General features: G+C 36.9%; 1 protein-coding gene across 6 annotated transcripts in view; it reads left to right on the forward strand.

The window, feature by feature from the left end:
* The window catches only part of ATP8B4 (ATPase phospholipid transporting 8B4 (putative)), a 276,289-nt gene that overhangs the window by 106,805 nt on the left and 155,598 nt on the right, over positions 1–13,886 (forward strand). For all 6 annotated transcript variants that reach the window (XM_006168771.3, XM_027768395.1, XM_027768394.1 and 3 more), the window contains one exon: positions 8,163–8,233. In XM_006168771.3, coding sequence (XP_006168833.1) covers positions 8,163–8,233 — 71 coding nt within the window. The remainder of the gene's footprint in view (positions 1–8,162; positions 8,234–13,886) is intronic.

Consider the following 13,886-nt stretch of genomic DNA (forward strand, 5'->3'; position numbering starts at 1 on the left):
ATATATATATATATATATATAATTTTTTTTTAAGGAAAAAAATGATAGAGTTTTGGGTTTTGGTGCTTCTAAGTGGATATCCTTAACATTTTTTTTTTAAACGGGTATATGTGAAATTCTAAGATTTGTGCTTTCAAATTTTTGGGGCAACTATTTTATTCCAAATAGTGCTATTAATAGATTATAGAAGGATTAACATACATTAAGCTATTCTACACATTTAACTATCATTTTATTTGGAATTGAATATTTCAGAGGGAACATTAAGTATGTTTCTGCTCCAGGTATTCAGTAAAAACCACATGCCTTAGGACACTCATAGATATACTCTCATATGGTGAATTTTAGACTGAACTCACTTCCCCACTAATACTATACTCAAGTACATTCATTTATCAGTTTCTTAGGGTTTAATCCAAAAAGAAGAGTCCAATCTCAAATCTTATAATTCCAGCATATCTGTGCTCCAACTTGCTCCTTAGCCTTGCTTTTAATTTTTATTTCCCTTGGTCTTTGTTTTTAATTTAGTTATATTTTCTATGTTATAGTATGTATGCTTGCTTCCTATTGCAAAACCTTTGGAAAATAAGAAGGCAAATATAAGTGCATGTATCCAGTAGAATGAAATCATTATGGGAGCATCATTAGCATTGGTTTAAAAATGGATCACCATTTAGACAAATTCACATGAAGTCAGAGATCCATGTGTCATAATGCTGCCCAACATGACTTTTTGCAATTAAGGCAATATTCTATATTTGTGCTGTCCCATGTGATAGCTGGTAGCCTTATGTGACAACTGAGCACTTGAAATGTAGCAAGAACTGAATTTTAATTAATTTAGATTTAAATAGCTACATATGACTAGTGGCTGGACAGTGCAGAAGTGGCCTTTTATTGTGGCTATGTAGTAACATGAGAATGCTTATTTTCTACTCTTCCCTATTTCTGCTCTTATTTTCATTTCCAGGTACTGTACCAAAGCAATACTCTATGTATCTTGTACCCCCTTGCCTCCTCCCCTCTCCCAGGAGTGATTTCCCTGATTGATGAGTTTGGGGTAGGGAGTTGTATGCATGACCTGATTCCTCCTTCCTTCCCTTTCTCTTTGGGCTCAGCCTATGTGCAGAGAGTACATTTTGCCCTTGTCTTAAATGCCTTCAATTTTACAGAAGCAAATGCCAGTGGGAGGGTGGGAGGGCCAGGGTAGTTTAGAACTTTCAGTGTCCATTGCTAGATGAGTCTCTCTAATAGGGGTGAAGTATTAACATAACCCATCAGCCCACAGACTTAATGCTTGGTCTCCACTAACTTTATCAATGAAAAGATATTTTTATCTCCATTGTTCTCTGACTCCAACAACTATAGCTCTATTGATTTAATCTTTGGATAAGTGCAGAAGAAAGTCCTCCAGATCCCCAAACTCTTCAGTGCCTCTTGATTAAGTAATTTTGTTCAAAGTTTTCCTTTATATAGGAACTCAAGTCCCACTTTACAGGTGAGAAAACAGAGCACAATGCCATCAAATAGCTTGCCTATGGGAGATCCAAGAGTTAAATCCAGGCAATCTGGCTCTGCTGCCCTCAGTCCTCCACCACTGCTATCTGAGGCTTCTGACTTCACCAGAACAGTCACCTGAATTGCTTCGAGTCTGGACTTCCAGAGTTAGGGGCTCCAAGCTTTGACATTAGAAATCAAAATGGTGTACCTAATTCAAATGCATACACTCTATCTCTTTAAACTTAGAGTTTGCAAAGTAACAAGTTCTTCAGTAAATTTTAAGCAAGGAAAGCAGCATGCCAGATATTGCCAAGTAACTTCCATATTCAGAAGTGATTTATATTTGCTTTTCCTGAAAAGAAGCCCCCTTGCACCACACCTTTTTTTTTTTTTTTTTCCAAGAATGCTTTTGGATTGAATTTCCAGTGTTTCTAGTTTTATTCTGGATACAGGAAATTTCCAAATATCACAGTGAGACTGACTTGTGTTAGAAGAACCACGTAAACAGAGAAACACACCGCAGAGTTCTTGATTCTACAAGAACTGGCGTCCTGGGAACCAGGGTTACCATTCTTCTTTACCAGATAGTAGCATTCTTGCTTTAGTTTGCTTTTCATAGCAGCTGATAGAAATAAAACCCTTATTGGATATGCTCATCTCCAAACATTATGAAAATTTATCTGTTTAGCATGTTTGAAAAGCTCTCCCCTTCCTCCTCCACAAAAAGACATTCATGGATTATGGTTACACTGCTGGAACCTCATGTAGTTGACTATGGTTTGAGTCTCAGACCTGGCGGCTTAAAAAATTCACACAGGGTGCATGTGCATACGTGCTCAAAATTCTGAGAGGAAAATGGAGAAGGGATTGTGATGTGGCCATCCCCCTGGGGTGCAATTTCTCACTTTTTGTCTCTCTGGAAAGCACATATGCCCTATAACAAAAATCTCCCTTAAAAAAAAAAGACATTCATATTTTAGATGTTTACTACAGTAAAGTTTTAATTTCAAAATATACTTATTCTGTTCTGGAAATGATAGGGGTAGAAAGATTAATTTGAACTAACTCCAAGCTTGATCAGGGGTGATCTTCGGAATCAGGGCATCTCATCTAGACTGTTTCAGCACTTTTTTTGGACAGTCTTCCAGAGACAATTATGAGATCCAGTTGCCCTCACTGTTGTTTTAAAGCTTCAAGCACAGTTACTTCTTGTTGCAATCTAATTTATTTAAATAAACCCTTTTTTGTATCATACATTGTGTGTATTTTAACATTCTCTTTAAGTTTTTCCAGAGGGCATGTGTGCTTGCTGGAGACAGAGAGAGGAAAAGTGAGGAATCACTCTCCGAGGGGATGGGCATACCACAATACCTTCTCCTCTATTTTCCTCTCATGATTTGGGCACACATGCCCACATACCTGGTGTGATTTTCTAGCAGCTGAGTCTGAGGCTTGAACTGCGGTTGGCCATGTGGGAGTCCAGCACCTTAAGCACCACTCCACCTGCCAGACCCTACATATAATTTTATTTATCTCTCTCTCTATATGATAGTACAGTTCGAAATTTCCAGAGAAAGATCAAAACACAAACACACACATTTGCATAGCTGTATTGAAGAAGAAGCTTCTTGTTAAAATATAGAAGTACAACACGTCACATATGCATTTAAAAAAAGTAAATGGCCGTTGTTCTGTTTATGAACAATTTCCAATTTGTGAGGTGAAATATACAGGGAAGGATTTTTTATTTTTTTTGGAGAGGTTTTTGCTACAGGGCGCTTGCGCTCACCAGACAGAGAGACAGAGAGACAGAAAGCGAGAAATCACCCCCTGGGGGGATGGTCACGCCACAATCTCTTCTCCTCCTTTCTCCTCCCAGGATCTTGGGCATGCACGCACACGCACCTGGAGTGAATTTTAAGCCACCAGGTCCGGGATGCAAACCGTGGTCGACTACATGACAGTCCAGCGACATAGCCATTACGCTAACTGCTGGTCCTGGGAAGGATTTTTTTTGACCAGAGAAGAGTCTTTCTGTGAATAAATATAAGGATGTTCATTATTATTCTCTCTCTTCCTCCCTTTTTTTAATCATCATTATTTTCTTAATATTCCCAAATCTATTTAGTTATCAAAACAAAATCTAATGATACATATAATACACATTAGTAGCTATTCAATGTGCATTTATTGGATCTGAAATTTAAACTTTAAAAAAAGTTCACCTGTATGAATTTCATTCTGGTTTTTTATTTATAATGCATGAGCCATTTGGATTTTCATTTTTATTTTTGGATTAATAAAAGAAGAAAATATAATATTGTAGATGATAAAGATTTGTGAGTGACTTAAAAAAATAACAGGAGATCCAAAAGTGGTGTTCAAATTAGCTCTACAAATTTATCTTTCCGTCAGGCTATTGAGCTGCTATCCCAACATTCTTTTACCATTATATTTTAAATACCAGCAAAGCAAAACAAAACAAAGTGAAACACTTTCTCTTTTTCATGGTTGTATTTCAAGGATTCAGAGGAAAGAAATTTGGGGTGAGAAATTCTGAATTCTAGTTCCAGCTTTATAATCTAAGCTGTGTGTTCATGAGTGTGGTGTTAAATTCCATGGAGTTTTGAATTAGATGTATGGATGCCCTCGCCATGACTTTGGAAAGGGCATAGATGTTACTTAGGATACGTTAGTTCATCTGGTGGATGTGAGGAGTTCATTGGTCCCTCCCTGCTAGGCCAGATATGGCCTTCCCAGGTTCCTCATCCACACAGTGGGAACAATATTACCCATTCACAGGTTGTTGGGAGAAGAAAGGGACACTATTATGAGATAATGTTTTGTAAATCCTTAAAGAATTATGCAGGTTTAAGACTTTATCATTGATTGGAGTTTGGATTCCTTTATTCTTTAACATAATACACTTTATGCCTAATAAACTGACGAGGACAGTGGCCTGGGCTCTGAGGACTCACAGATGTTCAGTGAATGAGAGAGCTACCTGGACTCTCTGTTGCCTGTGGGAAGCTGGGGAAGGGGTTGTACTGGAAAACACTGCTTCCTTCTGGAAGACATAGCTGAGCCCCTCTTGGCAGGGCCTTGGGAAAATGTGCCAATTATTGACAGACAAAAGTGAAAAGGAGTTTGGGAAGGTGGTTCTGGTTGGAATTGATGTTGGTTTGCCTGGCCTCACCCATGAGTTCAGGTAATCACACTTTCCCTTTGCTATTCTTTACTCCTGCTAGTGTCTCTGCCTTGGGGAGCTGTCTTTCATTGCATCTAGACTCTTTCATGATGGTATTCCTCAACTACTAGCCCAATGAATCTCTGTCATTTGCACTACTCTTAAAACACTTTATTAATAAGGCTTTTGGAGCCCTTTTCTCATTCTGCCTCAGTAAACTGTTAAATGCTCGAAGTAGAAGTTTGTACTTGTTTTAGTATCCCCTGAAATATATGCTTCAGCATATCTGGGTTCTAATCCTGGCTCTCCCACTTACTATGTGACTTTGCCCAAGTTACTGAACCTCTCTGGGCCTCAGTTTGCTCATCTGTAAGATGGAGATAACAACAAGACCCGCACTGCAGGACTTCTGTGAGAGTTAAATAAATGATTACACATAAATGTTAGGATAGTACTGGGCACAGAGTGGCCCTTCACTGAAGATCAGTTGTTGGCATCAGAAGCACCTACAAGTGGGACACAGATTTCTAGATCATGTAGGAATTGGGTCCCTGAGATTTACTGGAGGGGTCAGTATGAGGAGGCCTGATATAAAACTCAGTCTTGGGGTTGGTGGGCACAAGCTCCAGTCTGGCCCAGCACCTCTGGTAAAAGTGTGACCAGGGACTGAAGGATGGCACTGTGGCTCTCTTGCTTTTCCTTTTTAGAATCATTACCGAGTACACACAAAAAAAGGAGTTTGAACACATACTAATGAGGGCACCAGGCACTAATTCTACTGGAGGCCCCAGCCGCTCCTACCCCCGTTCATACTCCCTCCTCCTTGATAATGGGAATAAAAATTCTGAAAGGAAGAAGTTAGTGAAAGAGAATAGCAGCCTCAGGAGCAGGGCAGGACCAATGAGTGAAAGGCAAGATGGGGATCAGGGAGTGGGAAAATAAGGAAAGGTCAGAGGACATCAAAGAATAAAGTAATGATGAAGGAGACAAGAAGAGGCAGGGAAGGTAGGAGCTCAAAAGGTCCCAGATTCTCAGGGAACATAGAGAGCAGGAAGAGTTAGCTGCAACCCATGAGGTTTTTAAAGTGTCAGTTTCAGTCCCTCCAAGTTGGGTCACTGCTCAGGAGAGGCTATAGCCACCAGGTGGCAGCGATGCCTCAGTCACATGTTCTTGGCCAGCTGTGGACAATGAATCCTCCCCTTGTTTACCACAATGGCTCAATATTTAACAGCAACATTGGATCATTCTTACCATAGTAGTTCCTCCCCAAAAAGGAATGCTAGGTATAAATAGGTATCTTTGTAAGTCATAACTATTTTCAATCACAGATGATTAGAGTTAGAGAACTTTGGATTTTGTTCTAAAATGATCCTTTTATGCCCAGGGGAGTATAGTCATAGGTCCTAAGAGTATTATGCTCACTGCTATAGTACCCTATGCCTTTCTGCAAGGACATTTAAATATGGGAAATAAGAGAAAAATGATTTTTCAAAAAATATTTTTACTCTTTAGAATTGGGATGGGTGGGACTGGCAGGTGGCATAGTGGTTGAAGCGCGGGACTCCCACATGGTCAACCATGGTTCATGTTCTAGACCTGGTGAATTGGTATCTCATCAAATTAAAAAAAAATTAAATAATAAAATAAAATAATTTTTTAAAAAATCTGGGATAGGTAAGTTTTAGCTTAAGAGTGGCATACGCTTTTGACATGTTCTATAGATTTGCCATGTTTTCACTGTGACAAGTCATTAAATAATATCTGCCTCAGGAATCTTCTGTGGCTTTTTCATTCAGAGTTGTGGGAGACTCTTGATAGTGCAAACTCATTTGTTCTTTAGGAGCTGTTGCTGTGGTTTGTTCAGCTCTGTTTTACTCAAATTTGGGCAAAATTATTTACACCCACCCATCCTGAGCCTATTTTTGAGCTGGAAATGTAAAAGCTTGAGACAATAAAATAAGCATATTAATTCTAAATTTAGCCTCTAGGACTTGTGAATGAGGCAATTCTAACATTTTAAAGAACAAAGGTAAGATTTCACAGATTTGAAATGTTAATTGTACATTCAAACATAGCTAGGAAATTATTATACTAATATCTCAAAATAAATTGCTGAAATTTAAGCCAATTGAGACTTTCAAATCCTTCAGAATTTCATTAAAATAATTATTTTTAAATAAACTTGCAATCTGAAATAAAATAGAAAAGCAATTTCATGAGCTAGAAAGCTACTTGAGTTTATTATTTAAGTAATTATTTTATTTATTATTTTAAAAATTCAACCAGAGAGAGAAAGAGAGAGAGAGAGAGAAAAGAGAGAGAGAGAGAGAGAGAGAGAGAGAGAGAGAGAGAGAGAAAGAGAAAGTGAGAAAGTAAGCTGCTAGGTTTAGGACTTGAACTATAGTTGGCCATGTGGGAGTTAAATGCCTTAACCACCACACCACCTGCTGGTCCCAAGCTACTAGAATTCTAAAACTGATTGTGACAGATAATTTTCAAAGCCAATAGACAGAAGAACAGAACTATTTTTGAAAAAAGCAAACTATTCAGTTTCTGAATTTTTTTTCCTACTGTCTTTTACTACATTTCTTTTTCTGCCTTGCTCTCCTGCTTAGTCCCTACTTTATCTTCTTTTTCCCCTTTCTTAGTCTCCACCATCTTTTTCTTATCTTTTCATTTTATTTTTCTTTCATTTTTTTCTCTTTTTTTTCTTTGCCTCCTTTTAAATTTTATTCTTTTTAGTCTTCTTCTTCACTTCCTTTTCCCATCTTCTTTACATTTTCCCTGCTCTTACTGATTATATTAGGTGTTTAAAATATGTGTATGTAAATATTTCTAATTAATATATTGAAGAGTTATCTATCTAGTAAAGTTTTCTTTCTTTCTATGTTTCTTTCTTTCTTTCTTTCATGTATGAGACAGGAGGAGAGAGAAAGAGACAGAGAGAGAGAGAGAGAGAGAGATATGACCTGTAACAGGGTCCTGAGGCAGTGATCTACCCCCAGCCTTCTGCCAGGCCAGGATCATGGGCATGCACATGCTCAACATACCAAAGATCTCTGTACTTGAATTGGGAAGCTTCCCATGTATAATTGCCTCAGAGCATCACATTTTACTGCTCTACCACCATCTGGCCCCAAGAGAGATTTTTATTTTCTATTAATAATTATCAGAGCAAGAAAAAAGAATTTATAAATTTCTTTCAAAAAGGTAAATCAAGTGGCTATTAATTTATATGATATTCCCTGCCTTTGCTTATATTGTGATTGTCAGGAGACACATGAAGTAGGAATAGAGAAGGAGGGTTTGATTTAGGGCGTATGACATAGAGGTAGGAAAGGAGCTCATCCCTCTCATTTTGTTTCTAAGTCCTTATTAGCCTATTAGTAGGGGAGGGGTGATGCAACATAGAAGACTTTCAACCAATCTTCCCTTCTTAAGTATTTGTCTTCTTCTTCTTTTTGTTTTTTAATAGGCTGATTTGCTTCTCCTATCAAGTAGTGAGCCACATGGTCTCTGTTATATTGAAACTGCTGAGCTTGATGGGTAAGTTATTAAAATTAGAGTAAGTAATAAGGTTGGCTTTAATTCATTTAAAAATAATGCCTATGAGCAGAACTTAAATCTTATTTTTTATTGTCTTGGAAGCCCAGGAATCTAAATTGCAAAGTCCATTGGTAATTATCTTGTAGTAATTTTGAAAACTATCTATTCTCATGAATTTATTTAGAAAGTTCTGTCTTTTCCATTGAATTTATTGTCTCTCAGAAACAGCGAGCTAAACATGTATGCATGAGCAATTTTCAGTGAGATTCCTTAGAAGATTTTTGTTGTTGTTGTTGTTGTTTAAGTTCAGGTGATTTTCTAACGAAAATCAGAGAAGTGAAGATCAAGATTCCTTGAAGAATGAAGGACTGATGAAGACAAAGATAGAGTAGAGAAGAATGGATACAGTTTGGATATTGTTGTTAATTTAGAATTTAGTTTTGGACCATGAACCAGGTCTGTTTTAGATAATTCAATTTGCCTGTCTGACATATTTATTTAATGCTTACATTTTATTTATTTTATAATTAAAAAATTTCCCCCATTTTATTATTTATTTTCAACAATCAAACCAAGGATATTGCCATATACAATACTTTCAATAGAGAGTTTTACATTCTTGAGTCTGTTACGTGCTTCTTCCCTTTGCCTCTCCCACTTACCCTTTCTTAACCACTTCCCTCCCCTATAGACTCTGGTATCTATAGTTACCCTCCCTATTATCATATCTTCAGATGTTTAGATTTATTTTTTAAAAGAATTATTTAATTTAATTTAATTAATTTATCTTAATTTATTTAATTTGACCAGATAGGAACAGAGTGAGAAGGAGAGAGAGAGATGGAAAGTGAGAAAGGAAGCCACTAGGTCTGGGACTCTAACTGCAGTTGGCCATGTGGGAAAGTCTTCCATATTCAGTCACTTTTGAGTTAGTAGACAGTGTCTCATTGTTCCTTATGGAATTGAAAAAATGTGGCACATATACATTATGGAATACTATTCAATCATAGCTGCACACTCACTGTGTGGAATCCTGTCACTCCAACCACCATGTCACCTGCTGGCCCTGTTGCCCTCATTTTATATGGTTATTTTCCCATTCTTTTTGGTGGCTTTGACTAAATCAGAAGTTTTGTCTTCAAGGTCAGAGATTCTTTCTTCTGCATGGTCTAATGTGCTGTTAATACTTTCAAGTGAGGTTTTGATTTCTTGTATTATAGTCTACATCTCCAGAAGCTCTGTTTGATTCTTTTTTTTTTTTTTTTAGGGTATCTATCTCTTTATGGAATTCCTCCTTCAAATCATAGAATGATTTTCTTACCTCCTGGAATTGGTTATCTCTTTCTTTTGTATCTTTTTGAGTTTTGTTATGATGAATATTCTGAATTCTTTTTGTGACACTTTTGTGATTTCTTCTTTTCTTTTCATTGTTGGTGGGGAGTTTTGTGATCCTTTGAATGAGAGATATTATGTGTTTTTTCTCACATTTGGGGGGATGTGCTTTGAATTTTAGGAAACTGATGGAAAGTCTCTTTCTTCCTTTCTTCAAAGACTGTCTGTAGGGCAGAGTAGTGAGTGAGGCATGGTGGAGCTGCAGATGGTCTCCTGCCTTGCTTTGGCTGGTCCTGGGGGTAGGGGGGCAGAGTGAAGAGGTGAGAGGGGACATGAATAGCATGCAATCTGGATGAAAAGTTTCTTCCTTCCTTTCTCTGGTGAGACTGTCTGTGACATTTTAAAGATACCACATATGCATGTTTTTAAGATATATTTTATCATTTAATCCTGATGTAGGTACCGTATAAATCCTATTTTACAGACAATGAAACCTAGGTTTAGAGAGGTGAAGTAATTTGCCCCAAACTTCTAAAGAGTGAAGCCAGTGCCTCTCAAATCATTATCATTTTGAGCTATTTAAATACAGCTTGACCTGTGTGTTCTCTTTGGTTTGGGCAGAATAGTTTCCCATATAGCTAAAATAGTTCTGAGAAGAAAACTTATAGCATTAAATGCATATACCTGACAAGAAAACAAAATCTCAAATCAATAATCTAATCTCCCCTCTCAAGAATTTAAAAAACAGCAAAATAAACCCATAACAAGAAGAATGAAAGAGATAATAAAACAAAAAAGTGCTAAAATCTTTAACTGGACTAATATGCAATGTATTCATGCTGGGAAAATTCACTTTACATGCTGTAATGATATACAATGATTGAATCTATTTTATATATATTATATATACCATATATAATACATGTATGTATATATTATAAACATTATATATGATGATATATCATATTGCACTATAATATATATGATATAGATATAATATATATTTATATTTTATATATAGAGAGTGCTAAAATCAATGACCTTGAAGAGAGTAAAGAAGACAGTGAAACAATAAAGAAAATAATGAAGAAGCTAGTTCTTTGAAAACATTAATATAATTGACAAAACTCTCGAAAGATGGACAAAAACAAAAAAGACAAAAATGAGCAGTTTCATGAGTAAACCAGGAGAATTCTTTACAGATCTTGGGGAAGTCAGAAGGATAATAAAAAAATACTGCAAACAACCCTGTACATGTACATTTGATGACTTAGATGAAATAGACTTCCCCCCAAAACACAATCTATACACCTGATATAAAACAGATAATTTGTCTAGCCCTCTAACTGTAAGGGCACTGAATTTAAATGTAAACATAAAACAGTAAAACTTTTAGGAAAAAATAGAAGAAAATCTTTGCGATCTGGGATTAGTCAAAGATTTCTTAGACTTTACACAAAAGTGTGAATCATTAAAAAATGTGGTAGACTGGTTTTGATCCAATTAAAAATATTTTATCCACAAATGACTATGTTAAGAAGATGGGAAGATAAACCACAGACTTGGAGAAAATATTTGCAAACTATCTATCTGACAAGGAACTTGTATCTTGAAAAAAATTGTATACATACACTCTCAAAACTCTACAGTTAAATACCCAAGTAATCTAATAAGAAAATGAACAAATGGTAAAAACAGACATTCTACCAAAGAGAACGTGCAGATATAAATAAGCACATGAAAGTTGTTCAATATCATTAGCCACTAGGGAAATTAAAATGAAAACAACAATGAGATATCATCACAAAACTATTAAGAATGTCTAGAATAAAAAATAGTAACAACTCAAGTGCTATCAAGATGTGGAGAAACAAGATTCCTCTTATATATAGGCTTATGAGAATATAAAATGTTATATCATTCTGAAAAACAGTTTGGCAGTTTCTTGAAAGCCAAACATGTAACTTTCATACAACTCAGTAATTTCACCTCCAGGCATTTATCACAGAGAAATAAAGATCATGTTTATACAAAAATGTATATATGAATATTTGTGACAGTTTTATTTGTAACATTTATAAACTGGAAACAACTTCCACATCCTTCAACAGGTGAATGATTGAAGAAAATATGGCACATCTGTTTCATGGAATATTACTCAGCAATAAAAAAATCTGATGAGCTACTGATACATGTAACAACGTGAATGAATCATCAGAGAATTGTGCTAAGTAAAAAACAGTTGATCCCTAAGATTATAGATTGTTTGATTTCATTTTCATAATATTCTTGAAAAGGAAAAATTATGGAAATGTAGAACAGATTAGTGGTTGTCAAGTGTTAAAAATGTGATGGCAGGACCAGCAGGTGGCGTGGCGGTTAAGATGCTGGACACTCCCACATGACTGACCACAGTTCAAGTCCCAGACCTGGTGGCTTTCTCACTTTCTCTCTCTGTCTCTCTGTCTCCCTGTGTCTCTCTGGTCAAATTAAAATAAATAAATGAATAAATAAAATAAATAATTCTTAAAAAAAAATGGGAGTGCAAGTGGGCCAGCAGTTGTCATGAAGGTTAAAATGCTGGATCCCACATGGCCAACTGTGTGGATTGAGTCCTGGACCCAGTGGCTTGAAAGTCACACTGGTCGCTTATGCATGTGTGCCCAAATCTTGATAGGTGAGTGGAGGAGAAAGGCTTGTGGCATAGCCCTCCTCCTTGGGGGGTGATTTCTCACTTTCCCTCTCTCCTTCTCTTAATGGTCACTGCATGTGCCCTGTAGCAAAAACAAAAAACAAACAACAAATCAGGTAAAGGAGGCAGGAAAGAGGATGTGGCTTGAACGGGTAATGTGAGGAATTCTTGTGGTGGTGGAAATGTTCTATAACTTGGTTTTGATATTATACTACAGGTTTGCAAGATATTATCATCAGGGAACACTGAGTAAAGAGTACATAGGATTTGTCTGTATTGTTTTTTATGCTGAAAATCATGTTGAAGATTATTGTCATATCAGGAAGATGAAGAAATAGTGTGGCCTGTCTTTGAAGGACTTTATCAGAAATCTTAAAAAATATTTTTTAAAGTATCAGTAGGGCCTATGTGTGATTATTCTTACCTGTTAAAATTTTCACATTTGGAAGTGGAAGTGAGATATTCAAAATAATCCTGAGGAAATAACTCAAAGTGCGCAAGCTTGATGAATGACATGATGTAGAGCAGGGTTACAGAACTAGGGGTATCTGGCCTACTTGGCATGACTGTCTTCATTATTTGAAAAGTTGCTTAGGTTTTTTCCCTTTAATTAGCAGGAGTTACATGCACTGGCATGCATGCAAAAGAGAGGGGAGAGAGAAAACACCCCTCAGTAGGACATAGTCACATCAGTTTTTTCCCCTAATCATTTCTCTTTCCCATCAGGATTTTAGGTATGCACACGTCTCTATCATCACAAAACTATTAGAATGTCTAGAATAAAAAATAGTAACAACTCAAGTGCTCTCAAGAGGTGGAAAGCATTGTTAAAGCTACTGAAGCTGGATTCAAACCACTGTCAGTCATGTGTAATCTGGCTCCTGAGGAACTGCACTTAATGCAGCTGACCCTTAAAAAGTTGTCTAAATGGATGGATGTATTGGTCCTTTGTCTAGTACAACACTAATCTCATTCTTGTCCATCAAGTCCAGCTCCATTTCTTCCTCATTTATAGAGCTCTTATCTCAATCCCTACTCATCTCTGCCTCCTAGGAAATGCCAGATTTTGATTAATAAGATCATTTTTAATCAAACTGACTTCAATTATACATCCAACTTAGTGTTTCCTTAAAAAAGCTATTTTACCAATGGGCATTCTTTGAGTTGCATTTATATTGTCTTAAGATCATTGTGAAACTCATTGATAGATAGATAGATAGATAGATAGATAGATAGACAGACAGACAGACAGATAAAATGCCCCACTGAGATCTGCTTTATGGCTCTCTAAAACTCAGTTTATGGGGGATTGATATGTCATTCCACAAAGTAATATTTGCTTTTTTTACCTGCAACGTACTTCCCTCAAGAAGAGATAATCCTCTTGGGAACCAGCAGTTAGCGTAATGGCTATGTCGCTGGACTCCCACGTAGTCGACTGCGGTTCGCGTCCTGGACCTGGTGGCTTAAAACTCACGCCGGGCACGTGTGCGTGCGTGCCCAAGATCTCGAGAGGAGAATGGAGGAGAAGGGATTGCGGCATGACCATCCCCCCTGGGGGGTGATTTCTCGCTTTCTGTGTCTATGTCTCTCTCTGTCTGTCTGGCGAGCGCACGCACCCTATAGCAA

The sequence above is a fragment of the Tupaia chinensis genome, unplaced genomic scaffold (assembly GCF_000334495.1).
Source record: "Tupaia chinensis unplaced genomic scaffold, TupChi_1.0 Scaffold146140_1, whole genome shotgun sequence".
NCBI classification, from domain to species: Eukaryota; Metazoa; Chordata; class Mammalia; order Scandentia; family Tupaiidae; genus Tupaia; species Tupaia belangeri.